Source organism: Microcebus murinus, chromosome 10 (genome assembly GCF_040939455.1).
Source record: "Microcebus murinus isolate Inina chromosome 10, M.murinus_Inina_mat1.0, whole genome shotgun sequence".
Lineage (NCBI taxonomy): Eukaryota > Metazoa > Chordata > Mammalia > Primates > Cheirogaleidae > Microcebus > Microcebus murinus.
The window spans coordinates 92,313,653-92,340,753 of record NC_134113.1 but is presented as its reverse complement, the minus strand read 5'-3'; the positions used below and the strand labels follow the sequence as shown (position 1 = coordinate 92,340,753).

General features: G+C 34.8%; 2 protein-coding genes across 7 annotated transcripts in view; one reads left to right on the top strand and one right to left on the bottom strand.

Moving 5' to 3' along the window:
- Positions 1–497: 497 nt before the first annotated feature.
- Positions 498–26,328, bottom strand: CLEC2B (C-type lectin domain family 2 member B). 3 transcript variants are annotated; one of them, XM_012739956.3, is made up of 6 exons: positions 26,126–26,328; positions 18,505–18,546; positions 17,771–17,848; positions 5,379–5,542; positions 1,645–1,748; positions 498–674 (listed from the first exon to the last, which is right to left on the bottom strand). In XM_012739956.3, exons 1-6 carry the CDS (start codon positions 26,211–26,213, stop codon positions 566–568), a joined length of 585 nt encoding a protein of 194 aa, XP_012595410.1. In that variant the 5' UTR covers positions 26,214–26,328; the 3' UTR covers positions 498–565. The 3 variants fall into 3 exon arrangements, with proteins under 3 accessions (XP_012595410.1, XP_075863789.1, XP_012595411.1); XM_076007674.1 differs by having other exon boundaries at positions 18,505–18,548; positions 26,129–26,217; XM_012739957.3 differs by lacking the exon at positions 18,505–18,546.
- The window catches only part of CLEC12A (C-type lectin domain family 12 member A), a 50,890-nt gene continuing 46,684 nt past the window's right edge, over positions 22,896–27,101 (top strand). For 2 of the 4 annotated variants that reach the window (XM_076007672.1, XM_076007670.1), the window contains exon 1: positions 22,896–23,281. The gene's annotated coding sequence lies outside the window, so the exon portion shown is untranslated. Of the gene's footprint in view, positions 23,380–27,101 lie in introns of all 4 variants that reach the window. The other 2 variants (XM_076007671.1, XM_076007669.1) reach the window with 1 other exon arrangement.

Sequence of the window (27,101 nt, the reverse complement as noted above, 5' to 3'; positions counted from 1 at the left end):
CTTCTGGTGATTAGCCCTTTATTGGATGTATAGGTTGTGAATACTTTTTCCCATTCTGTAGGTTGTCTATTTGCTCTGTTGATTGTTTCCTTGGGTGTTCAAACGGTTTCTAGTTCTATCAGATTCCATTTGTTAATCTTTATTGATGTCATGATTGTCACTGGGGTCTTTTTCATAAATTATTTGCCAAGGCTGATACTAGAAGAGGTTTTTCTACATTTTCCTTTAGAAGTCTTATGATTTCATGCTTTAAATCTAAGTCCTTTATCCATGTTGAATTAATTTTTGTGAGTGGTGAGAGGTAGTAGGGGTTTTGTTTCATTCTCCTGCATATGGCTTCCATATGTATGTGAGAAGGGGCAACTTCTCTGTTTCACTAACCTCAGCAGAATGCCTGTTATCATTTTTACCAATCTTTGAACTGATGATTCAATGTATCCTCTAACTCAATTCACAAATATTACTTACCAAGACTGATATCAAAATGAATCTATTTCTTTGTCTAAATAGTTTGCATTTATTTGTGTCTTTAATAATTTTATCTTCTATCTCTCCCATCTTCAAGTTAGTGTATATTTTTCCTACAAATCCATCTTCTTTCTGTGTAGCACCGAGCTGTTCCAGCACCATTATCATTAAGGTAAGCACATTCTTCACTGCCTTTCACATTAAACCTGCAATAAAAAAATTAACAATTATGTACTATGGAGTCATGTGATTTCTTCCTTGTCCAGTGACACCTTTAAACAAAAATCCTATTTGTCCAAAGACCTGAAAAGGTACACTGTGATACTGTGCTCTCTTGCAAGGATTGAGATACCTATACTAAGTCGGATTAAAAGAGGCTCTTTTATAAGAATTTATATTTGTTAAACTGACATTAGGTCATTTTACATGTATTTAGCAGAGGTACCAATTTATACTAACCAAAGTTTCTCAACTACAGGAGATTTTGACCCTCCCAGCCAAGGGATACTTGGCAATAGAGGAAATGTCTGGATAAATTTTTGATTTTCACAACTGGAGGCAAGGGTTTGATGGGGTGGATAGTTACTATCAGCTAGTGGGTAGAGGGTTGCTGCAACATCTTATAATACACCTAATATTACCCCATTTCCACAGAAAAGAAGTATTTAGTACAAAATGTAGGTAGTGCTATTGGTGGGAAACTCTAATATGAGCTAAGCAGCTAAGTCACGAAGAGTCACCATCTCAGGTGTGTATGCAGATTTTCAGTTTTATAACAATGAAGATATGAAGCCCAGGACAAATTGCACAATAGTGCAATTGCAAATAAAATCAAGTTAAAATGAACACCAAACTGTAAAAGACATCAGAACACAAGTAACATGATGTTTGTGGAAGAGATGTAGAATTTCAAAAGATAATTTAAAAGTAGCCAAAAGTTTAATTTGAGGGTATATATATATATCTCAGGTCTTTATGTTCAAAACAGCCAACTAGAAGATCTGCTCTTCCAGTCTTTATAGTTGACTCTTAATCTCAATAAATGATGCAATTCCTCACTTCACCTTTCTAACATGCACAAAAATCTAGGGCTCTAGGGAAATTTAGCTAATGCCCAGGTCCTAGAGAACATTGCACTATCTAAATTTAGGTAATCTCAGAAAGAAAGAAACTCACCATTTGGAAAATGGGGTTCCATTTACCCATTGTCCTGTTTGATTTTTTGTCATCTTCAGCCCAATCCAATGATCAGAACCGCATTTGTACCGACTAAGAAAAGACTTTAGAGATAAAGTTAATTTCAAAAATTTACCTCTCAGTTTTCACTACAATCTTTTGTACACCTCCTGCTTTGCAGTTTGTAAGGTGCAAGACACTAGAAAATAGCGATGGAATTTTTTAAACAGTACTTTTTCCCTCTGATCTTTAGTTTATTTGTTTATAAAAAAAGATGTGGGATACAATTTATTTAAATACTTTTTGATTCCAAATTGACAAAATATAATTTAAAAATCTATTCCTTCAGAATTTTCAAACTGTTAGCTCCTGAAAGCCAAGGTTTATAATTGAGTTCTTGTATATCATTCCTAATCACCAGATATTTATTATAATATTTTTCCACTTCCCAGTAAATACTGGTATTTTCAATTTAATGCTATATTATACCTCAATTTATCTCCCCAAACTACATGCATACGTACACACACATACACACAAACACACCTCTCATATATCCAATTCCCTTAAAATCTAACTATCAAATTTTACTTTTCTACCAAACATTTAAATTTCTAAATACATCATTCGGGGATAAATACAATATTTCTTCCTGATATTTATATGTCTATGCATTATTTAACTTTCTTGTTACCTTAGACCTTTTTTTACCATAAAATTACATGGAGCACGTCCTTGAGTACACTCTGCTACTAAATAGCTGGGAAATTATATGCTTAACATTGTATCACTCCATTTTTTTAAATTTTTATGATAATATAAAGGAGTTAGTCCAGATTAGAACACTATGGTTAAATCCTGTCTAATATCAGTAATACTTATAACTTTTGGCATTTTAATATATCAGCTTCTGAAGAATTTAATAAATTTCTTTGAAAACTGTTCAATTCATTGGGCTAAGCTATGGTTTTGCAAAGAAAAAAGACTAATGCAATGTTGTCCCTGAATTCAAAGGGCTTCATTTGTAAAATAATGTAAATATAATATTAGCAAATATTCTACTAAATAAGAAGATAATGTGTATCATAAATACAAGTAAATTGCAGTTTACAGAAAGCATCATCTGAGCCCTTAAGGCAAACTTTTATATAGGATGTACTCTAAGGGAAGAGTAGAAGATTCCATGGTAAATACAGGAGGCAAAGAAGAAAAGGGCAATTCATATTTCTAGGCTCAGGAAAGAGCTTGCTTGAATGCAGAGAAATGTAAGAAAGAATCCATGTGTTGGAAATAAAGGAGTTCAAGAAATTTCATCCCTAAATATGACTCCTTGGTATGAAGAATATTTTGAATTAAAGGCCCTTAGAGATCAACAGGGCCTTGGAAGGAGATTTCATTCTATTTGCGTAGAGAGGCCCATCAAAAGAACAATGGACTTCCCTTCCTTCTTATCTCACTATATTGCAGGAAGGAAAATCAAGAATGCAACCAGACCTGCCTCAAATTATTTTAAATATAATATCTGTCTGTCAAGGTTAGTTTAATTTGCAAAGAGAATCATTTACAAGTCAAGCTGTTTCCTCCATCCATTCATCCTCCCTAGCAACCATTTATTGCCCCTATACATAATTACCAATATTCCTCATCTCCCTCTCCCCTCTAAAAGGAGTGTATAAAAATATCTGGGTCCCATTGGGATATTGGGCAATCACTCTATGATTCTCCGAATGTGCATAGTAAATAAACCTCTTTCACCTCTTTCTCTTATTAATTTGCCTTAGTTGTGAATTAATCTCTCAGAAAACTTTTTGGGGAAAGGAAGTATCTCCTCACCCCCACAGAAACCAACAGAATATATGTTATCAGATAATTGGGAAATTTGAATGAGGCTCAGTAGATGTCTTGGTGCCAGGCAACTGGGAGGTGTGATTCTTAGAGCATGCTGTGTGAAAAATGGTAATCATTATTTGTTCAATTAAGCAATACCCTATGTAGCTCCTTGTTAAAAATGCAAGAATTCTAAACAGGTGGAAATAAATATGAAAAATATTTCATAAACACACTGGATATAAACTCACATTTAACTAAGATGTACACTACTTTATAGTTAAAAATGTATAATATTTTAATTAAACAATCCATTAAAAGTCTTCTATAAATTACTTCCCCACTGCTTCATAGACAGCTTTGCCTCGTTCTGTTTGTCAGTTAAACTTTGCCAATCTATGTAGTACATTAGCCATCTATGATCTTCAAAATATATCAGGGTATTTTTGATCATTCTTTTCTCTTGATCCAAACAATACAACTGTCTTCCTTGATATGTTTAATAATTTCTGCTAAGTTCAAAACTAATTGTTTTTGTGTACTTCTGTTCTTTGTGTTCCTTGATCTTCACTATTTTTGCCAATCTTTGATGACAGAATTCCTATAGTAAATATTTTTTAGTATTGGTTGTGTTTCCATTTCTTTATCCTTCAAACATTTTAGTAACACTCATTATGTTTCCATCTTGCTCCTAGAAAGCAAGCTTGTTTCCATTTAGCTTTCTTTCCCCCAGGAGGAACTATAAGGAGCAGTCAGAGGATTTCTTAAATGTTCATTTTCAAAACTCTTGCAAAATTTAGCAGTGACACTATTGACTATGGAAGCCCTTCCTGTTAAATTGTGCTACCACCTTAGTTCTTCATTTGCTATATCTAGTCTTAACACATCTAGTTTTTCATGTTTTATTAAGCTTTCCATAACTTTTGTTGCCTGCAAAATAGTTTAGTTTTCTTGCCCTGATCTATAAATTGGCCTAGCCTGATTCATGTGCATTTAAATTTGAATGAATCTTCAGGTAGATTGTGTAAATATACTTTATTCACCACAGACATAACACACAGCTGTCTTTTAACAATGTTGACCATTGTGCTGTTCTGCTTCACATTGAAAACACTTCTCAATTGTGCATTATTTGTAAAAAAAAAAAAATTGTAATTAAAGTTCTATTACCTTTTATATATTATTAGTCTCTTAAAGAGACTAAATAAAAGTAAACACACACACTTACCATATAAGGGAGTAGGGGAAAGAACACATTTCTCAAATCCATAGGTACCATTTTATAATCCCTTGTTAAATTTTTTGAAGAGTCTTCTTACTCATAGGAATTTTGTCATATAAATCAATATTTATTCTACCAGGATCCACTAGCCTTTTCATTTGTACCTGACTTTGTGTGATATAGCCAAGGATATAATTTCAGACAAGACGTGGTGTCTGTTCCTTGTAAACTCATACTTTGGTCTGGGGGAAACTTTTCTTTTCACTATTGCAATACTGGCAGAGAGTGTTCTGATGGAGGCTGCCATGAGAACTCAGGGACAGACAGCAAAGCAAGATGGAGAATAAATTTCCTCAAAGGGAGTAAAATGGGGTTATGCCTTCTTCCTGAGGAGATCTTCCTTTCTTGGTGGAATATAAGGTTTCCAAATATTATCAAGCTCTTCTACTTGCACTCTTTAAAATATAAAGACAAATATCAAGACTATTACTTGATGTGAGTCTTAACACTCTTCAAACAAAATATCCCTAGGGTTTATTTAACCTCATATAGCATATTCTGAACACCTTCAACATTCTACATAGATGGGAATGAATGAAAAGTTTTTTAAATTGTAATGAGATTTGAATATTTCTAGTGTTTCAACTCAAGATAATTCATAAGAAATGTTTATTAAATTGCTTACCATTTCCTTATCAGTATCAATCGTAGTTAGATCAGCATATGCAGCAGTACAGTTGTCTCTACTTGATGCCCAATCCCTTTCTTTTTCAGAGAAATAATAACATTTGTCTTGAAAACCAATCCAACCATCTGGGCAAAAACTTTGTCGACACTTAACTGATAAAACTGAAAATGAGACAAATATATATTCTAAAAACCAGATAAAGTAATATGCTATTGTGTTTTTGGATCGCTGGGGAAAGACAGGATTGTAATGTAAAAGATTATGGTCATGACCAAATTTGCATATCTATCACACAACGGGGTAAAAAAAGTGTATTCCTTTTGTCATATTAGGTCAAACATGACAGTTTAGAATTTAACAGGCCTCTTATTTTCCTTTCAACTCCAACCTTAGTGACTGACATATAAGCATTCCTTCCTGGAGCAATCAGTAGTATTCTACTTGCATGGGTCAACCTTGCCATTTCTGGGTAAATGAAATATAATGAAATCCTAACATTATCTGGAAGTAATAAAACCTTAATTTATATTAGACTGTAATAAATCTAGGACACATGATTTAATCTGCAAGGATGTAATTAAAACAATAAAACAGAATATATAATAAGATATTGGATTTCCTGTTGTCAGCTGGTTACCTCCATCACTTTGTAGCTCCAGGTTGGCTAATGAAAGGAATCCACATGACATTTGGAAAGTAGAGATAAAGAAGACATTATTCCTAGAGATCATGGAGACAGGGGCTCCACAGGCGTTTCCATGAGTTTCCCTTTTGTAGTCTTGGCAGCCAGAAGTCTTAGCTTTTGAGACTTTCCTTTAGTGTTATCTGTGTTCCCCAAACACATTGGTGCATCAAGCCAATATCGTTAGTGACTATTTCTCCTCCAGATATATAGCACCAACCTTCAGATATGCATTAGTCCCCAGACCATCTCACATTCATGTTATCACTAATTTCTATATTAAAGTCTTAATTCTTATAATATGTGTTTGTTTTTCTGAACACTCCCAGACTGAATCAGCTTTTGGTATAAGAGTGATACTAAAGGAATAATAGAACCATAAAGATGAGATATAATTTTGGTTTTCTAATATCATTTACTTTAAAGGCATTGATTTAATTATCAGTTATAAATAGGATGCTGATGGTCTATGGGGCACCTATAGTCACTTGATGTCAAGAGCCTATAGAAAGTAAAACTTTTAACACCCTTCTTTCAATCATTGCTCCAACAACAAAGCAAAGTAGTGAGGACCATCATATCTGAACACCATGATTAACAAATATAAGCCAATTGACATACATAGAGAGCTATGTACAATAGCTATAGAATACATATTCTTTTGAGATGTATAAGGATATGTACCATAATATAGGAAAATAAAGTACAAACCACAAATTTTAAAAGATTGAAGGCATTTATAGCATGTCATCTGAATGCAGTGGAATTAAGCCATATATCAATAACAAAAATAAAATTAGAATATCACAAAGGTCGTAAATTAAACAATGCAATGATATACAGCTCACAACTCATAGAAGAAGTCATCATGGGAAGTAGAAAATACTTTGAACTGAAAAATAGTTATATAAATTCTGGTGTATGCGGTACATGTGTCTATGTATATACATAAACACACACACCATATATACTATATCAAAAATATGTACTATATATATACATACATATATATACACACACATACACACACACACATAAACACACTCTTTCTATATCCAAACTTAAGGGATACAACTAAACTTGTGGAACACCACATGCTCCTTTAAAGGTTAGTGGAAAATTAATGTTTTTAAAAGAAAGAAAGAAGTTTTGAAAAGACAAATGTCTGTCTCAAAAAGAGTGATGAATTAAGCTCAAGTAGAAAGACACAATTAAAAAAAACCAGGAATCAATTGAATAGCAAATTACTGTAAAATAGAAAAATTTGACAAAGTAATAAGTTGTCTTTTGTTGAATAATAAAATAGTATAAATCACTAAGAAAACTAATTTTAAAAAATTTAAAAGAGAAAAATAAAGGCACTCACTAGCAATACCAGAAATGAAAACATAGAGAAATTCCTAGAATAACACAATTTTAGCACAACTGACAAAGAAAATGTAGTATATCTTAATATCTTAATTATATATCTAGTTAAGGAAATTAAATCTTAATTTAAAAAATTTCACAAAAAGAAACTCCTAGGCTGGATCACTTGAACCCAGGAGTGTGAGGTTACAGTGAACTATGATCTAGCCACTACACTCCAGCCTACCCAACAGAGTGAGACCCCCTCTCTAAAAAAAACAAAAAGAGAGAGAGGGAAAGAAATAAAAGAAAAGAAAGAAAGAAATCTCCTCGTATAGATGGTTTCAGTTACGAATACTTCTAATCCTTTAGGAAAGACATAACATCAATATTATACACACTATTTCAGAAAATAGAATAAGAAGGAATATTTTCCAACTCAGTTTTAGAAGCCAATGCAATCTTGATATCAATTCATGACAATAGTATTATAAGAAAGGGAAATTATATGTCAATCTTTTATGAACACATATGCATATATCTTAAACAATATATTTGTCAACTTAACCAATGTTAAGTTGGTTAAGAATGTTAAAGGGTTAAGAATGTTAAAAGATTAATACATTATTATCAAACTGAGTCTATGTCATAATTTAAAAATCAGTTTAACATTACAAACTCTATAATTCAAAACATTAACAGTAAAAAGAGACGAACTAAGTATTTCAATAGATCAAGATAAAGCACTTGATAACATTCTATAATTAAAGGGAACTCCCTTAATATGATTAAGAATATCCACAAATACTTTTACCTAATAGAGAAATAGTAAAACCTTTTCATGGGTATTGAAAATAAGAAAAAGATTAAGTTGCAATAACTTCTACTCAACCTTGTACTGGAAGATATAACCAGTAAAATAAGGCAATAAAAATGATTAAAAAGGCATAAGAATTCCAACAGAATAAGTCAAGCTATTATTATTTGCAGATAATGTGAATGTTTACATAGAACATCAAAAAAACCTGAAGATAATTTCTGAAAATTAATAGGTAACTATAGCAAATTTTCTACATGAGACATATATAGATATATGCAAATATACATACATACACATGTATAATTTCTATATGTCAACAATAGACTAAATAGAAAACAAAATTAATAAAAATATCATTATACTACTTATAATTGCATTATATAACATTGGATATTTAAGAACAAATTATTAAAAGAATGTGTATGGGTGGTTGGCAAAATGGTGGATTAGTGATGGCTTCCTGGCTCACTGCTTCCAGAGAAGGAGGTGAAGAACTCAGACAGCTATACACAAGTGGATCATTCCCCCACCTCCTGACCCCCCAGAATAGCATTGTGAATCTGCAGAGAAACAGCATGGGACACTAAGCACAGGAGGAAAGGTGAAGTAGAAATGCATTCACAAAGACTGGAGAGTGCCAGAAACACAACAGGGAATAGACAGCAGCATGGGAGGGCCGGCCACCCAGCCAGTGTAGTACAATCTGATCCATAGGAGGACGCCTGGCTCCCCAACAGACCTCCAAATCCACTCAGACAGGGACACATCTGAAGTTGGTGCAAAGTTGGGGCATGGGCCAGCAGGCTCTGTGGAGAGGAGACAATAGCAGGAAACATTTTTAACTCTCTGGTGGTCTGTGCTGGGACCACAGTGGGTGGGGGAGTGACTGGTCTGAGTGGTTACTTCCTGCATGAGGGAGTTTGGAGACAGGCACTTCACCTCTGGTGGTCAGTGGGATCAGAGTACAGGAGGTGAATGCTGAAAAGGGGGCTCTGCCCCTGGAAACTGCTGGTGACTTGGCCAGCTCATGGGGGGGAAAAAGAGCAGGGTACTCAGCTAGGCAGAATTGATACTGAGGGACTGTGATGCCAAAGTAACAGCTGGTGGCCTACTGATTCAGCCAACCTGACTGGCTTCTGCAGACTCTTGAGTGGTAGCCCCCAACACTAGCTCTCCAGAGGCAGCCAGCTGCCGTCTTTGGGGTTCCTAGCCTGGAGATGCTGCAGCAGCAGTGGTTTCAGGCACCACTCCACCCCAGTCTGGAAACTTTCATGCCAAGCATGGCAGACTCCACCTGTGCAGATGGGGAGAAGCAAAAAAATCCATTTTCTCTGTGTGGCTGGTATGAATCTGTGGTACTTTGGTGCTAAAAAATAGTCGGAGGCCTGTTGATTTGGCCCACCAGACCAGCTTCCACAGACTCTTGAGTGCTCTCCCCAATGCTAGTTCTCCAGGGGTGGGAGGCTGCCATCTTTAGGGTCCCCAGCATGGAGATGCTGCTGGGCATGGTGGTTTCAGGCAATATCCCTTCCGTAGCCTGAGGACTTTCATGCCAGGCACAGTGGACTCTGCCCTTGGAGGTGGGGCAGAGCACGAAAAGCTACTTTTTCTGTGTGGCAGGTGTGAATCTGCAGGACCTTCAAGCTGAAGAAATAGTCAGTGGCCTGTTTGATTAAGCCTGCTGGACCAGCTTAGGCCATCTAATATGAACATAACTCCAGGGCTTGCTCTTTGGGTCCTGGTGGCTGCCAGCACCAGGGTTTGTGGACAGGGAAGGAAAAACATGGCCAGAGACCACAGCAATTGCACCAATTGACCCCACCCATTAGGAGCAACCTTCCAAGTATGGTGAAAGAGCCCCAAATAACATATTAGTAGCTCCCCTTAGCAGCAGGTCAAGCAACCAGAGAAATACACACAGCCAGGCTTCTTGCTCCTGCCCCCACCTTAAGGGGGAACAGGGTCCAAGTAACCCTCAGGAGTGGCAAGGCCCTTCCCAAAGATTGGGGCATTTGTATACCCCAGCCAGGGCACCAGAGCGTATGACAGTTACATCAGATTACCTCAATAACTGGCTCTTCCATGCAAACTGCAATCAATGACAGAGACTGTAACCCCATAGCTCAACACAGTGTCCTTGATCTCAAGCTATTGGACAGCAGTGGAGTCATATGCACAAGTAATCCACCAGCTTGGAGCTTAATCTGAGGGATGAAACTCACTAGTCTCCATTGGCAACAGGTGAAGACAACAGGTCATAGGTAAATCAACTTGCTAAAATACCCCTAAGGCAATAATGGACCAGTGCACCTCTTCCCAGCACTGTCAAAGAATGACCCTTGGGGACTTCGATATAAAGCCATAAACAAGTAGCACCCCCAGTTTTTGACCAAGAAGCCTGTTGAGAAAGAATCAGTGAAAGAATGTAGGAAACATCAAAGATCAGAGAGAAGAGTCACCCCCAAAGAAATCATTAGATCTTTAACAATGGATACTAACTCAAACAAAATGATTACAATGTCAGAGGAAGAATTCTGAATATGGATTGTAAGAAAAATCAATGTAATTGAAGGGAAAATAGAAACTCAACACAAAGAAGCCACAGGAATAATACAGGAAATCAAAGAAAAATTCTCTAAAGAAATTGAAGTATTATAAAAGAACCAAACAGAAATACTGGAAATAAAAGAGGCATTCAAACAACTACAAAATACACAACAGAAAACCTTAAGAATAGGTTGGATCGTGCAGAGAAATGAATCTCAGAGTTTAAAGATAATGTCTATGAGCTAAACAAATCAGATGAAGAAAAAGAACACAAAAGCAAGAGACATGAACAAAACATACAAGAAATGTGGGATTATGTAAAGAAATCAAGCATAAGAATTATAGGCATCCCAGAGACAGAAGAGGAAAACATACAAGGGATGGAAAAATCTATTTCTTGGAATAATAGAGGAAAACCTACCTGGCCTAGCCAGAAACCTAAATATCCAAGGACAAGAAGCACACAGAACTCCCAGGAGACTCAATGTGAAAAGGCAGTCACCACATCACATAGTTATTAAGCTGGCCAAAGCAAACATGAAAGAAGCAATCCTTTGAGAAATAAGATGAAAACAACAAGTAACCTATAAAGGAAAACCAACAGACTAACTGCAGACTTCTCAAATGAAACCTTACAGGCCAGAAGGAACTGGGGACTCATCCTCAATCTTATAAAATAGAATAATGGCTAACCTGGAATTCTTTATTTGGCAAAAATGAAGCTTCCTATATGAGGGAGAAATAAAGACTCTCCCAGATAGGCAATCACTGATGGAATTTGTGAAGATCAGACCTGCCCTGCAGGAAGTACTCAGACCTGCATTATACACTGAACAGCACAATAGACACCCACTAAAGTAAACTCACTCAAGAGTTAAAGTTTATAAACCCCAATTCCACGATGGCTTTAAAGATAAAACAAAACAATAAGAATTTATCCAATAGTATGAACAGAAATATACCCCAAACATCAATTCTCTCAATAAATGTGAATGGCTTGAATTGTCCACTGAAAAGACATAGACTGGCCAAGTGAATTTAAAAAAAAAACCCAAGGCAAGTATCTGCTGTCTCTAGGAAACACATCTTAGCCACAAAGACTCTTTCAGACTCAAGATGAAGGGTTTGTAAACAAACTTCCAGGCAAATGGAAGCCAAAAGAAAGATGGGGTAGCTATTTTTATATCAGATAACATAAACTTTAAAACAACAAAAATAAAGAAAGGCAAAGATAGTCACTATATAGTGGTGGAGGGAAAAATTCAACAAGAAGACTTATCAATTCTTAATATTTATGTACCCAACATAGGAGTGCCCAGATACATAAAGCAAATGCTGTTTGATCTAATTAACATGATAAACAGTAATGACACAGTAGCTGGGGATTTCAACATCCCACTGACTGAACTAGACAGATCCTCCAAGCAGACAATGAGCAAAGAAACAATGGGCATAAATGGAGCTCTAGAACCAATGCGTCTAACAGACATCTACAGAATATTCCACACAAATAAAACTGAATATACATTCTTGTCATCAGCTCATGGAACTTTTTCTAAAATCGTTTACATTCTAGGCCACAAATCAGATCTTGACAAATTCAAAAAATATAAATTATACCACGTATCTTCTCAGACCATAGTGGAATAAAATTAGAGATTAATTCACTCACCACTTCACAAAGTCAGGGAAATTAAACAATCTATTGGTGAATAACTATTGTGTCAAAGAGAAGATCCAGATGGAAACCAAAAGATTCTTCAAAATAAATGATAATAGGGAATCAAGTTATCAAAATCTATGGGATACAGCAAAAGCGTTCCTGAGAGAAAAACTAATAGCATTAAATGCCCACATCTAAAAGACAGAAAGTTCACAAATCAACAAACTAATAACCATCTCAAGGAATTGAAAAAGGAAGAGCAAATCAATCTGAAACCCAGCAGAAGAAAAGAAATAACTAAGATCAGAGCAGAACTAAATGAAATTGAGAACAAAAGAACTATACAGAAGATTAATAAAATCAAAAGTTGGTTTTTCGAAAAGATGAACAAAATTGTCCTCTTCCTAGATTGACAAGAACTAGAAAAGGAAGGACTCTAATAACCTCAATAAGCAATGTAAAAGGAGAGTCACTACAGACATCATGGAAATAGAAAACATTATATTTGAATACTATGAAAATCTATATGTCCCCAAACTACAAAATGTGGAGGAAATGGACAAATTCTTAGAAACACACAACCCCCCTAGGCTCAATCAGGAAGAAATAGAATTCCTGAATAGATCAATATCAAGCACAGAAATTAAAACAGCAATTGAAAATCTTCCAAGAAAAAAAAGTCCTGGACAGATGAATTCACACTTGAATTTTACCAAACTTACAAAGAATAACTCATACCTTTAGTGCAGAAATTATTCCACAACACTGAGAAGGATACAATCCCCCCCAACTCATTCTACATAGCCAATATCACCTTGATACCAAAGCCAGGAAAGGACACAGCAAAAAAAAAAGAAAACAACAGACCAACATCCCTCATGAATATAGATGCAAAAATCCTCACCAAAATTTTAGCAAATTGAGTCCAACAGCACATGAAAAAACTAATTCATCAAGACCAGGTGGGGTTTATCACAGAGATGCAAGTCTGGTTCAACATACACAAATCTATAAATTTAGTTCACCACATAAATAAAAGCAACAGACAAAGACCAAATGATTCTCTCATTAGATGCAGAAAAAGCATTTGACAAAATCTAGCACACTTTTATGATAAAAACTCTTAATAAAATAGGCATAGATGGGTAATACCTCAAAATTATTAAAGCCATATACAATAAACCCACAGCCAATATCATACTGAATGGGGAAAAATGGAAAGCATTCCCACTTAGAACTGGAACCAGACAAGGTTGCCTACTATCTCCACTTCTATTCAACATAGTGCTGGAAGTGCTTGCCATAGCAATCAGATTAGAGAGGAATTAAGGGTGTATAAATGGGTCAGAAGAAGTCAAACTTTCACTCTTTACTGACGATATGATATTATATCTAGAAAATCCCAAGAATTAAACAAAGAGACTCCTGGAATTAATAAATGAATTCAGTAAAATCTCAGGATTCAAAAGTAATACACGCAAATCAGTGGCATTCATATATGCCAATAAGAGTCAAGCTGAAAATCAAATAAAAGATATAACACCTCTCACCATAATATCAAAGAAAATTAAATATTTAGGAATATATTTAATAAAGAAGGTAAGAGACTTATAAAGGGTGACCTATGAAAAACTGAGAAAAGAAATTGTAGAAGATGAAAACACATAGAAAACCCTACCATGCTCATGGGTTGGCAGAACCAATATTATAAAAATGTCCATACTACCTAATATGAGCTATGGAATTAATGCAATCCCTATCAAAATACCATCATCATTCTTTGCAGATCTAGAACAAATAACACTATGCTTCATATGGAACCAGAGAAGACCTCATATAGCCAAAGCAATCTTAAGCAAAAATAGCACATTGGGAGGCATCAGTATACCAGACTTCAAGCTTTACTATAAGGCTACAGTAATCAAAACAGCATAGTATGACCACAAGAACAGAGATATAGACAATCCTCTTATAACCATTTAATTTTTGACAAAGCAGACAAAAATATACAATGGGGAAAAGAATCTCTTTTCAATAAATGGTGCTGGGAAAACTGGATAAACACATGCAGAAGATTGAAACTGGATCCCCATCTCTGACCTCTCACAAAAATCAACTCATGTTGGATAACAGACTTAAACTTAAGGTGTGAAACCTTAAGAATACTAGAAGAAAATGTTGGGAAAACTCTTATAGACATTGGCCTAGGCAAAGAATTTATGAAGAAGACCCCCAAAGCAATCACAACAGCAACAAAAGTAAATAAATGAGACCTGATCAAATTTAAAAAGCTTCTGCACAGCCAAGGAAACTATCATTAGAGATAATAAACAACCTACAGAATGGGAGAAAATATTTGCATGCTACACATCTGATAAAGGACTGATAACAAGAATCTATATAGAACTTAAGAAAATCAACAAGAAAAAGTCAAGCAACTCCATCAATAAATGGACAAAGGACATGAACAGACACTTTTCAAAAGAAGACAGACTTATGGCAGGCAAACATATAAAAACCGTGCTCAACATCTGTAATCATTAGGGAAATGCAAATCAAAACTACAATGTGATACTGCCCAACTCCACTGAGAATGGCCTTTATCAAAAAGTTCCAAAACGACAAATGTTGGCATGGATGTGGAGAGATAAGAACACTCTTACACTTCTGGTGGGACTGAAAATTAGTACAACTGCTGTGAAAAGTAATTTGGAGATACCTCACCATTTGATCCATCAATCCCACTACTAGGCATCTACCCAAAGGGGGGAAAAAGACATTCTGTAATAAAGGCATCTGCACTCGAATGTTTATGGCAGCACAATTCACAATTGCAAAGATGTGGAAACAATCCAAGTGGCCATCAATACATGAGTGGATTAATAAAATGTGGTATGTATATACCATGGACTTCTATTCAACTACAAAATACAATGGTGAACTAGCACCTCTTATATTATCATGGATAGAGCTGAAGCCCATCCTTCAAAGCAAAGTATCACAAGAATGGAAAAACAAGCACCACATGTACTCGCCATCAAATTACTACTAACTGACCAACACTAAGGTGCTCACATGGAAGTAATACTCATCGAGTGCCAGTCAGGTAGAAGCGGGATGGTGGTGGGTAAACTCACAATGAATGTGTGCGGAGCACACTGTATGGGGGAAGGGCATGCTTATAGCTCTGACTTGAGGGAAGCAAAGACATTATATGTCACTAAAATTTGTACCCCCATAATATTCTGAACTTAAAAAAAAAAGAATGTATATGATGCCTACTCTGAAATCCATAAAATATGGGTGAGGGAAACTATAGAACTCTGAATCAACACTTTAAATGTATGATATAACATTAAGATGATGATTTCCTCAAAATTGACTATGGTTTAATGAAACCTCAAGCAAAATTACAAATAATTTATGTGACAATTTAAAGGATCAAATGTTTAAGGCAAATTTGAAGAAGAAAAACAAGGCCTTTAAAATACTTAAACTTCTAGATATCAAGACTTTTTATAAACCTGCAGTATTACAACAAAATTATATGAACATAAAGATAGATAAAATAGAGCAATAGAATATAATAAGAATTTAGTAAAAAATATATCTTTATCTACACAGTTGATTTATGACAAAGGATCAACTGCAGTTAAGTAGGGAAAGTGTGGTCTTTGCAAAAAATTTTTCCAGGTTGATAAAGTACTTAAATGGGGAAAATGCATCCTAATTTTTATTTCCCATATTTATGAAAATCAATTTCAAGAGGATTGTACTTCTAAATGTGAAAGGAAAATAATAACATAATAAAAATAATAGAAACCCTCTTCTACATGTCTCTGGAGTGCAGTGATTTTCTTAAACAGGATGCAAAATGTGACAATAGTGAGAAATAAAGTTATATTTCTTTAAAATTAAGAGATTCTATTGATTGAAAGATATCAAAGAAAGAGTAAATTTTTTTGACTCTGTTTTGGGAAGACAAAGGGCAAATTTAAACTTCATAAGATATTTGCAATAACTATAAAGTGAAAAAGACTCCCATCTAGAATATTATAGAACTCTTATGAATCAAACAGAAAAAGAGAACTAACTTGACAAAATACGGGCAAAATGTTTAAACATGTCTGTCACAAAGTATTTCACCTAAATAAACAGTAAATATGAAGATACTTAACAGTATTAACAATCAGAAGAATGTCAATGAAAGCCACAATAAGGTACCAATATTCACTCATCAGAATGGCAAAAATGGAAAAAGCCAACAATAAAATATTGACAAAGATGTGGAGCAACTGATATTCTCATACACTTCCTGTGGGATTATTTACTCTTTATGGGATTATATACTAAAGCTAATCTATATGTATTCTACAGCTTATAATTCTTCTCATAATTGTATCCTGAATTATATCCACTATCTATTAAAAGATTAAAAACATAAAGTATATTCTTGTATGAAGCCATATTATTTGCAATAGTCAAAATGTGGCATTCCAAATGTCCACCAAAAGTAAAAAAAAAATTAATAAATGATGCTATATACATAGCATGGAATGCACTATACGAAAGGTCTGCAAACTACAGTCTGAGGCCAAAGTCAGCCCATCTCCTGTTTTTGTACAGCCACCAGCTAAGAATGATCTATACATTTTAAAATAATACAAGTAATCAAAACATTTAAAAGAATAATAATATTTTGTGAAACATGAAAATTATATAATATTTAAATTCCCATGTTAAATTTTATTAAAACACAGCCATGCTCATTTGTTTATGTATTTTAATCTGTGTTGGCACTACAAATACAGAATTGAATTGTGCGACAGAGATTGGCTAACAAAGCCTAAAATATTTACTATCTAGTCATTTATATAAAAAATTTTCCAACAATTTTTTACAACAATGAATTAATGAACTTTTGCTGCATGTAATGACATGAAAAAAATCAAATAAGCATAATGTTGAACAAAATAGAAAAGATGCAATACTACATGAAAGTTACATGATTTTACTTATATAATTGTTTTTAAATGAGCAAAATTAACCTATGAAAATAGAAGTCAAAACAATGATTACCATTGGCAAGAAGTGTTGAATGGAATGTGAAACTATCAAGGTGAACATTTTTGCCTTAATCAATCGTGCCTTCATTACATGAATAAGTCATGTAATTAATAATAATTCATTCATTGGTACCCATTAAATGTATTATGAAAAATGGGAAAAGAATGAGTATAATGAGAAAAGATCATGATTGAGACAGGAAAAGGATCATAAAACAAAGCCATGGAAAAGAAAAAAATGAGAAAATAAAGGATGAAACTTACCTATTGTACTCACTGCTACATTGATTGTCAATATAAATAAAGTACATACAATATGCTTTTTATATCTGCACATAAGACCTGAAAATAAAAATAAATACACATTTAGGAGACTTCTAGTTTCAAACTGGTGGTGTAGAAGCAAGCTAGTTTCACTACCCTCTATAGAAAACAAACAAACAAATAAAAAAAATACCCACTGAGATTATCACCAGCAATAGCCCATAACTCAAATATGAGGATGATTCAGTTCCTGGAGTCACTAAGAAGTGAAAAATCTCTGACCTGATAATAAAAGAACTGGACCTCCATATCTATGATGCACCTCCCCTCAATCTGCCCCCTGACTAATAGTTTCTATACTGGAAGAAGTGAGATCAAGGTGGACAACCAGCTTCCCCACTATCTTGGGTTCTCTCACAGAAAACCTGCCCCTGCCTCAACCCACAGAAAGCATCAGGCACGCCTCAAGGAAGAAATATCCATGAGGACATCCAGAGACAAAAGGTGGAGGTGGGCTACTGTCACCAGGCCTGGAAACTCTGTTCTGTTACTTGGCCAAAAAACATCCAAATCAGGGTGACTGTTCAGCAGCACCACACAGGAGGAGGTTTGTTCCACAGGTCCTCTGGGAACAAACCACTAACCAGCATTGGCACACTACCAGGATAGTCCTTTGGGACCTCCCCATTTTGGGATGGGTGACACTCTAATTGTTTACTAGAACAGAGGCACACCTGTTGTAAAGCACCACATAGTCATGAAAAGGAGGCAGCAACCTAGAGGGGGGAAAAAGAAAATCAACAGGTAAATTACAAAGAGTATTTAGGCAAACATATCCAATATAAATCAAAACAACCAGATAGAGAAGAGTGGAAAAAATAGCTAATCCTTCAATACAAAGACATTGATGTATATTCATAAGCAACAGCAGCAAACAGGAAACCAGAACCTCCCTAAATGGACAATGCTAGGAACCAGTGATTGACCCTACTGAGACAGCCATATATGAGCTCTCTGGCCAAGAATTCATAATGGTAGTTTTAAGGAAATTCCATGTTCTCTAAGATAACAAAGAAAAAGCAATGCATAAATTTATCACAGAAGTTTAACAAAGATATTGAAATAATAAAAAAAATCCAGAAATCTTGAAACTGAGAATTACTTTGCTGAACTGAAAAATTCATTAGGGGCTCTTAGTAGCAGAACAGATCAAGCCAATGAAAGAATCAGTAAGCTCAAAGATAGGATATTTGAAAATACACAGAGAAGAAACAAAGAATAAAAAGAAATATAAAATGCCTACATAAGACCACATCTTAGAATTAGTGGTGTTCAGGAGGGAATTGAGCAAGAGCAAGGGATAAAAAGATTATTAAAAAAAATAATAACAGAAAACTTTCCAAAATTTGAGAAAGAGATAAATATTCAGGTAGAGAAAGGTCAGAGAATACCAAACATATCCACCCCAAACAAGACTACTGCTAGGCATATAATAATCAAACTCTCAAATGTCAAGGACAAAGAGAGAATCCTAAAAGTACCAAGACAAAAGAAATGAATAACAGTTAAAGGAGTTCCAAGCCATCAAGCAACACACTTCTTGATGTAAACCACACGGGCCAGGAGGAACTGCGATGACATTTCCAAAGTGCTGAAAGAAAATCAAAGGAAAAAAAAAAAAAAGCTGTGACCTAAGAATACTGTAACCAGCAAATGTATCCTTCAAATATTAATATTAAGGAGATATAAAGTCTTTCCCAAAGAAAAGCTGAAAGAATTCACCACCAGCAGGTATTTCCTACAAAATATACTAAAGAGAGTTCTTCAACCTGAAAGAAAAAACACTAACATGCAAAAAAAGAAAAGAAAAAACAGTTCAGGTTATAAAGCCCACTGGTAAAATTAAGTACATGGACAAACCAAGAATATTCTATTAATAATACTGTAATCATGGTATGCAATCCACTCATAACTCTACTATGAAACATAAAACACAAATCTATCAAAAACAATGATAGCTACAACAGCCTGTTAAGGGATAAGCAACCTGAACATATGTGTGGCTCTTTAGGGTAGAATTTCTTGGCCCTGTAGCTACCTCCCGGCTTTGGCTTCCTTCCTTTGGGGAAATACCAGCACATTCTAACACTGAATATTTCTAAGAAAATCTACTTTTTAAAATGTATAGTTCCATAGATTTAGGGGTACAAGTGGTTTTTGGTTGCATGGATGAATTGTATAGCAGTGATATCTGAGTTTTTAGAATATCTGTTACCTGAATGGTGTACATAGCCCCAAATAAGTAGTTTTTTCTTCAAGTTTATTTTAAAGGAGAGATAGCCAAGCATAGTCAAAAGGTCATAGGTCTTAGAACAATCAATCAGAGTATTTGTATTTGAGATTTTTGCCACAAACATGCAAAAGGAATTTGGGTAAGTCATTTTTTTTCCTGATCTTATATTTCCTCATCTGCAAAGGAAGTAGAACAAAGTAAATATCTGGTGAAGAATTGTTGTTCTCTTATTAGTATCCACTCAGGAGGAAATAAAAATAGAAGACATAATATTTTGAGATGATTGTTTTATTAATTTATGTGATTTAAAAATATTCATCTTCATTATAAAATTTTATAATATTTAAAAAATCATAGAATTTACTATAAGATGTACTAATACTTTTTGAGATTATTGAGCATTTCTATCTTTTTCACCTAGTGAAAAACTAATTATCCTTATGAAGAGTAAACTTTGTCAATATATGAAAATTTAAGTTTATACTACTTAAAGATAACTAGCATTATCATTTGGGTTAACATCCTTCTATCTGTATATCTCTCTAATTTTATTTTCACACATATAACCATCATCTTAAATACACATAATTTTAAGTGATTACTACAATCATAATGCACCTATTATTTCATATGCTAATGTTTTCAATTAGCAATTTGCTCTTTTTGATGTGTGGTAGATTGTTAAAAATGACTTCCAATTAATCATATCTCCTTGTGTCCACCACCCATTTGACACATGACCTTGCTACTCCTCCCATCAAGAGGAATACTGTATTTCCAACACTTGAATATGAATTGGCCTTGTGCCTTGATTTGACCAATATAATACAGTAGAAGACACACTCTGGACCATTGAGGCCTTGTAGTTTCTATCTTCATTCTCAGCATCCCAGCCACCATCTAAAGAAGCCCAGGCTCTCCTGCTTAGGAAGAGGAAGGAAACTGGGGGATGGGGCAGGTGGGGAGAGAGAGAGAGAGCAAGAAAGAGAATGTTTGTGGAGGATAACCAGCTGACATCCAGCCAGTGACTCTGCCATTTTGAATTCTCAGTCTCTGCCCAAATACCCCAGTTGCCATTGCATAGAGGCTTATTTATATAAGCCATTCCCACAGACCCTTATGCATATTTCTAACCCACAGAATCTCAAACAAGATAATGATTTTTGTTTTAAGAAACTAAATTAGGGCATGGTTGCTCATTTGGAGCAATAGAAAAATTTATACATCATATGAAATTATAATTGACATCATAATTATAATGGCTATTATATGACTATATCATTAAAGAAATAAACTAATCCTCTTCTGATATTTAGGCCATTCTATCCCTTTTTAAACCAGAACTGGAATAAATATAATGTAAATGTGTCTTGTATACTTGTCTAATTATCTTCTTAAGATAAATTTTTATAAATAAATAAAATTGGCATATATTGGTTGAATGTTCTTCTGAAAGTATTGTACTAATTTGAAATATTATGGACAAGGCATGAAAATAATAGTACCCATAAACATTCATAGAAAGTAATTTTTGTTAAGTAGCATAAAGAGTGAGAATGAGTACAACACAGAATATCAGCACTGTTTTTGAGCCATCAAATTCAACTGTCTAATATTATGGAGTCATGTCTAACTTTGTATAGTTCTGCCAAATATTAAAGTTTTATTATTAGCTGTACATTTCTTCTGATTTTCTGGAATTTCAAAGCTACACAGCAAGCAAGAACTGCAGTATTTGCAATACTTTACTTTTGAACCAGTACTGTGTTTATTTAATCGTTCATCTTCCAACAAATATTTATTAATCAACTAAAATGTGCTTGTTTTCCAGAAATACAGTAGTAAACAAACAAGACAGAGTTCATGCCCTCCAGAAACTTACATTTGATAAGAAAGACTGATACTAATACAAATGAGCCCAAAATTACAGATTTTAACAAGCACCAGAAATACAATAAGCAAGATGCTCTGTATGATAAGAGGAAACATCCTCAAAATGATAGTCACGAGAGCCACTCTGTGAAAATGACATTAAAACCAATTGAAATATGAGCAGTGACCCTCTATGCCAAATAAACACTAGAAAACACTGCAAGCAAAGAGGACAGTGAGTGCAAGTGTCTGAATCAAGAAAAAACTTAAAAGAATGTGGCAGAGTACAAGTGGATTTAGTTAGAATGGATCCAGAATGGATCCAAGATAGTGAGGAGAATGGTGACTAGCTAGACAGGAGCAAAACTATGCTGAGTTTTGAAGACTTTGGAAGGGGATATTAGGAGTAGAGATACCATGGTTTCAAAATCTTGGTCAAATATTTGTAGTGTGTAATTTTATTTTCTTACCCCATTTGATCTTATATCTCTTTATCCATTAAATAGCACAATCTCTATTTTTTTTAAATTAAAGAGCACAGGTATATTATGGTTTTAGAAAGCATGGCATATAATGGGAATTAAATAAAAGGTAGCTTTTGCTATTATTTTTTTTTGTGTTATAGCTGTCCTGTTTTTCAATATTTTAAATATTATGTATGTGTGTTTGAGTGTGTATGTGTGTGTGTAGAAGGTAAAGATTATTTTCAGATGCAGCGAGTGGAAATATTTTTTGGTATATGTTCATATCCATTATTTTAAGTAGATAGTAGGCCATTTTGATATCCTTTTCTTCATCATTATTGTTGAAAAGAAAACTCAAAGCTATTTGAAATCAACTGCCTTTTCATTTTTCAAAAAAAAATCTTAGCTTTTTGAAGTGATGTTTCTGAGAATTGTGAAGTGATTTTTTAAGCAGGAAATACTCTGAGCTAACAGGAAGAACAAAGGGTGTGCACATCCTGACAATATAAGAAATGATCATTTTCACACACTGGCTGTAATAAGAGCCCTTTCCATGGCAAAGCTGGCAAGATGTCAGAGCATAGACTTTATGGGGCCCGTAGAAATGCTACATCCTAAGTGCTGATGACCCCAGCTTCAGCGAAGATGCATGAACTTCAAATGAGACAAAGGAACAACATGGCTTCTGTTGTAAATGTGGCACAGAAATAGCAGAGCTAGAACTAAAAAGATAATTCAAATTGGAGCCTCCTCTTCTCAGAAGTAATCAGTGAAAACATGACTAAAAGTCATCTTGATGCTTTGATGTCTCACACAAACCTGGGAAACTTCATATAACCTTGGAAGAAACCTCCCACTCTTACCACCACCAAATGACAAAAGGTAAATAACCTGTTCACTCAGGAAGATGGGACCCTGGAGTGGCATTTCGATTCATTTAAAGAGCTAATGAATTGAACATTTCCTATACTGCTTAAAATGTGAGTACAAATCTATCCCTGCTATATGTTCATTCTCTATTTCCTGAGCCCTAAAGTTTCATTTTCTACGCTCAGTATAAGTTGCTTTTATTTCCCTTCTTTTTATTCTTTCCCTTCTTTCTATTCTTTTACTCAATCTTCAGCACCTATTTAGAAGGCTATAACTATTTATATGAGTTACCTAAAACATAAAAAATGAGTGGCATTGGTGGAATAGTGATGAGCATAGCTGCCTTCCAAAACAAACAAAAAATGGTGGTTTCCTATTATGGGACTGATATTTAAAGGTGAATTTCAAAGTTGCTGAGCCTTCCTGATTAACATGTTTGAAGAAGCTATGTGAAAAAGGAAACTCCCCAGGGAAACTCAATAACAACCTATTAACAATGTAACTAACACAGTTCTCTCTTCAAACCTAGTTAATCTAAACAGCTAAGGACTACACCTATTTTCCCCCTAGAGAAGCTTCCCTGAGGGAACTAACCATTTTCGGTGTTTCTGATTCTGATCTCTAAGGAGAGATAAGAGGAAAGATTCAGGGTTCCCAGTGAATCTAAAATGAAGCAAAATATTCTTTTTCCTATCTCACAGCTATAGGAAAAAAAAATCATAAAATACTGATAAGCATAGAGAACAAAATAGAATATAAAAAATAAATTGTAAATAAAAAGTATGCAAATTATATCACTAAATTACCATTAAAATGGTGCTCATAATTTCAGATTACATACATGTATACATAATATACACAATATTATGCATAATATATATTATTCAATAACTTTTAAAACATACTCATATGTAATATAATATATAATGTACTATTATACATAATATTTGCATACATAAATATATCAATTCATACTGTTGATCAATATGTGAGGTAGAAAATAACACTGGTTTTGCTAGTCGCTAGAAAACATTCTTAAAACTTTTGGTTAAGGCTATATTTTTATGTGATCATCAAATAATTGATCTCATTTCTCCCAACTCTCTTTTTTTCTAAGGCAGAATTATCAATTTGGCTAAAGCAAGCGGACCGCAGGGGTGGAAATAACTATGTGTCCTATTGCACTACAACAATAATTTTTTGACAGTAGTGTTACAGAGGGAATGGCCTGAAAAAATGACAAAAATATTTTCTGTCTCTTTAAAACATCCCTCACTCTTTTTAGGGACTGAAACCTTCATCCCTTCAACACTGTCTCAGGCCACTGATGAGGAAGGGTAGGATATCGTCTTTTGTGACTCAGCCCAGGAAGGCAGAGGTCCTAGAGGCCTGGGTGGGCCTCCCAGGTGGGCAGAGGCCACGGGATTGTTTTAGGCAGAGATGGGACAGAAATGGGGCCATTAGAATCATCAACTGTAATTGAACAATTGCCTGAAGCTGAGAACCCACCCTTTATGAGCTCTGTATTTCTGCTTGGCATTATAGACAAGGGTCTCCATCCTCCTTATTTGCCAGCAAATTAATAAATCTCTCTTTCTCCAACCACTTATCCTCATTCTTCTGATGCAGCCTCAAGGATGAGTGCTTGTAAAGCCTCAGGCTAAGTGCTTTCTTTTAGCTTATGTATATTGCTTGTTTTCAAGAAGTTGGGTTGAGCGGGCTGATCACAGTAAATTTTGGGATAAAACAAAAGGGCAAGCGCATAGGCACAAGGGGCCAACCAATCAATGTAAAGGTCAAGTGCGTGGGCACAAGGGGCCAACCAATCAACGTAAAGGTCAAGCGCGTGGACAGGTTATGCACCTGGGGTATAAAGGGCTCCGTCCCACAATGCGCCAGGTCTTTGTCCCAATAGAGGCCGCCATATCGGTGCTCTGGGACTTGGACCCTAGCTTGAGCTAGTCAGTAAAACTCCTTTTGATGATTTCAGCCTCAGTGACCCTGCCTCTTTATTCTGTGGTACTACGGTTTCCTGCTCTAACATGCTGAGCTTTCAGTAACAGTAGCATACGTTAGTAGGTCGAATTAAAATTAAGTGGGAAATATTTAAAGCTCACCATAGTCCCTAAAACGTAGATCGTTGTATTTAACGCACCTTAGTTTCATCCCCTCCCCCTTCACCACATTTTTACTATAAATGGGCCCTGTTAAAATGACAAAGATTTTCTCCTCAGGTTTAGAGTTTGGACCTTACATACTCTGAACTTAAGTATTTAAAAATCTAATATTATCAAGCTGTTTTATAAATGTTCTTTTCTAAAGTACATTCTCATTCCTTATCCTCCTTAGGTTTGGTAAAGACATCTCCAAGGGTATGAGATTACTGGCAATTATTTAGTAAGAGTGGGAAAGGTAGATGCTCTTACTGTTAAATACTTCTAAAACCCAGTATATGTTGACTCCACTCAACAAAGCAATCTTTTAAAATGTTAGAAACAGTGGCTAAGTTTTTTATATTATGTATGCATTCTGAACATTGCCAAAGTATCCGGGTCATGTTTAACCTCTTCTCTAGTATTTGTTTCATGAAACACTTAGTGAAAATGATACTAAATTTTGAGCACTTTTAAATCATGTTTAATACTTCTCCATTATTAATTAACTTAAAAGCATATCGGAATTTATTAGGACAACAGTCCATTACAAATCTTAATTTTCTTGCTACAAAGAAGGAATTTTCTAGTTTGACAAAAGAAATCATAAAACTCAATTCTTTCTTTTAAAAGCTCTTTTTAACTTTATGAGTCATAATTTGGATAAATAACTTTCATTCTGAACAATCGAAAATGTCCTTACCTTGCTTCTTTTTATCAGTCCCCGGGCTGTTGTTCTCAATTTTCGTCACCCCTTTAGCCAGCGTTTTCATCTGGATGCTTTGTGTCATATCTTCCAGAACCTCTTTTCAAAGTTGTAACTTTGTTTAACTTTAATATTAAAATGTTATTGTTGTTTTTACAGCATACCTCCAAACTAGAGGTAAGCTGCCTTTGAAGAGTGATTCAAAATTTACTCAGCTTTTGTTTCATCATTTCCCAAACATTCAGTGACTCTTTAAAACCACGTGGGTAGTAGGAAGTCATGTAAACCACAATATTCTTCTTGTGAACAAAAAGATGTTTGTCAGGGAGGGATGAAGCTTAGTAAAATAAAAATTAAAAGGTAACTAAGAACATAGACACATTTTCTTACTTTCTCAACAGGAATACTTTTCTAAACCACATAACACAAAATTATTCAAGTGGCTATTTTTCCAATTCTCCCAAGAGTGGCACAGAGCTAGTATCCTTCAAGAGCCATAGGAGAGACAGATACTAATTAATTATCACAAAATGCATGCTTTAGGGTATTATTGCTTAATTATCTTGTGTTAAGAAAGACCACCTTAAAAGTAATGAAATCAAAGAAAAACTTTGAACTTTAAACTTTAACCCTTGCTTTAAACCTGGGCTTCTGAAAGAACAAAAGCTATTCCCTGTCTCTCACTCTCTCTCTCTAAGATAAGCACAAGTGCCCAGGCACATGCATACACACACACACACACACACACACACACACACACACACACACTTATGTTACCGAAAGCTCAGCACTTGTCCTTGAGGCCACATGAAAAGAATAAGAATAAATGGTTTGAGGCCGGGCGTGGTGGCTCACGCCTGTAATCCTACCACTTTGGGAGGCCGAGGCGGGGGGATTGCTCAAGGTCAGGAGTTTGAAACCAGCCTGAGCGAGATCCTGTCTCTACCAAAAATAGAAATAAATTAATTGACCA

Excerpts from the sequence above, each read along its gene's own strand:
- CLEC2B (XM_012739956.3), bottom strand. The coding sequence starts at position 26,213 with ATGACACAAAGCATCCAGATGAAAACGCTGGCTAAAGGGGTGACGAAA. Across the intron at positions 18,547-26,125 it reads GACTGATAAAAAGAAGCAAG|GTTGCTGCCTCCTTTTCATG; the intron begins GTAAGGACATTT and ends TCCCCCCTCTAG. Across the intron at positions 17,849-18,504 it reads TATGTGGTGCTTTACAACAG|GTCTTATGTGCAGATATAAA; the intron begins GTGTGCCTCTGT and ends TTTTATTTTCAG.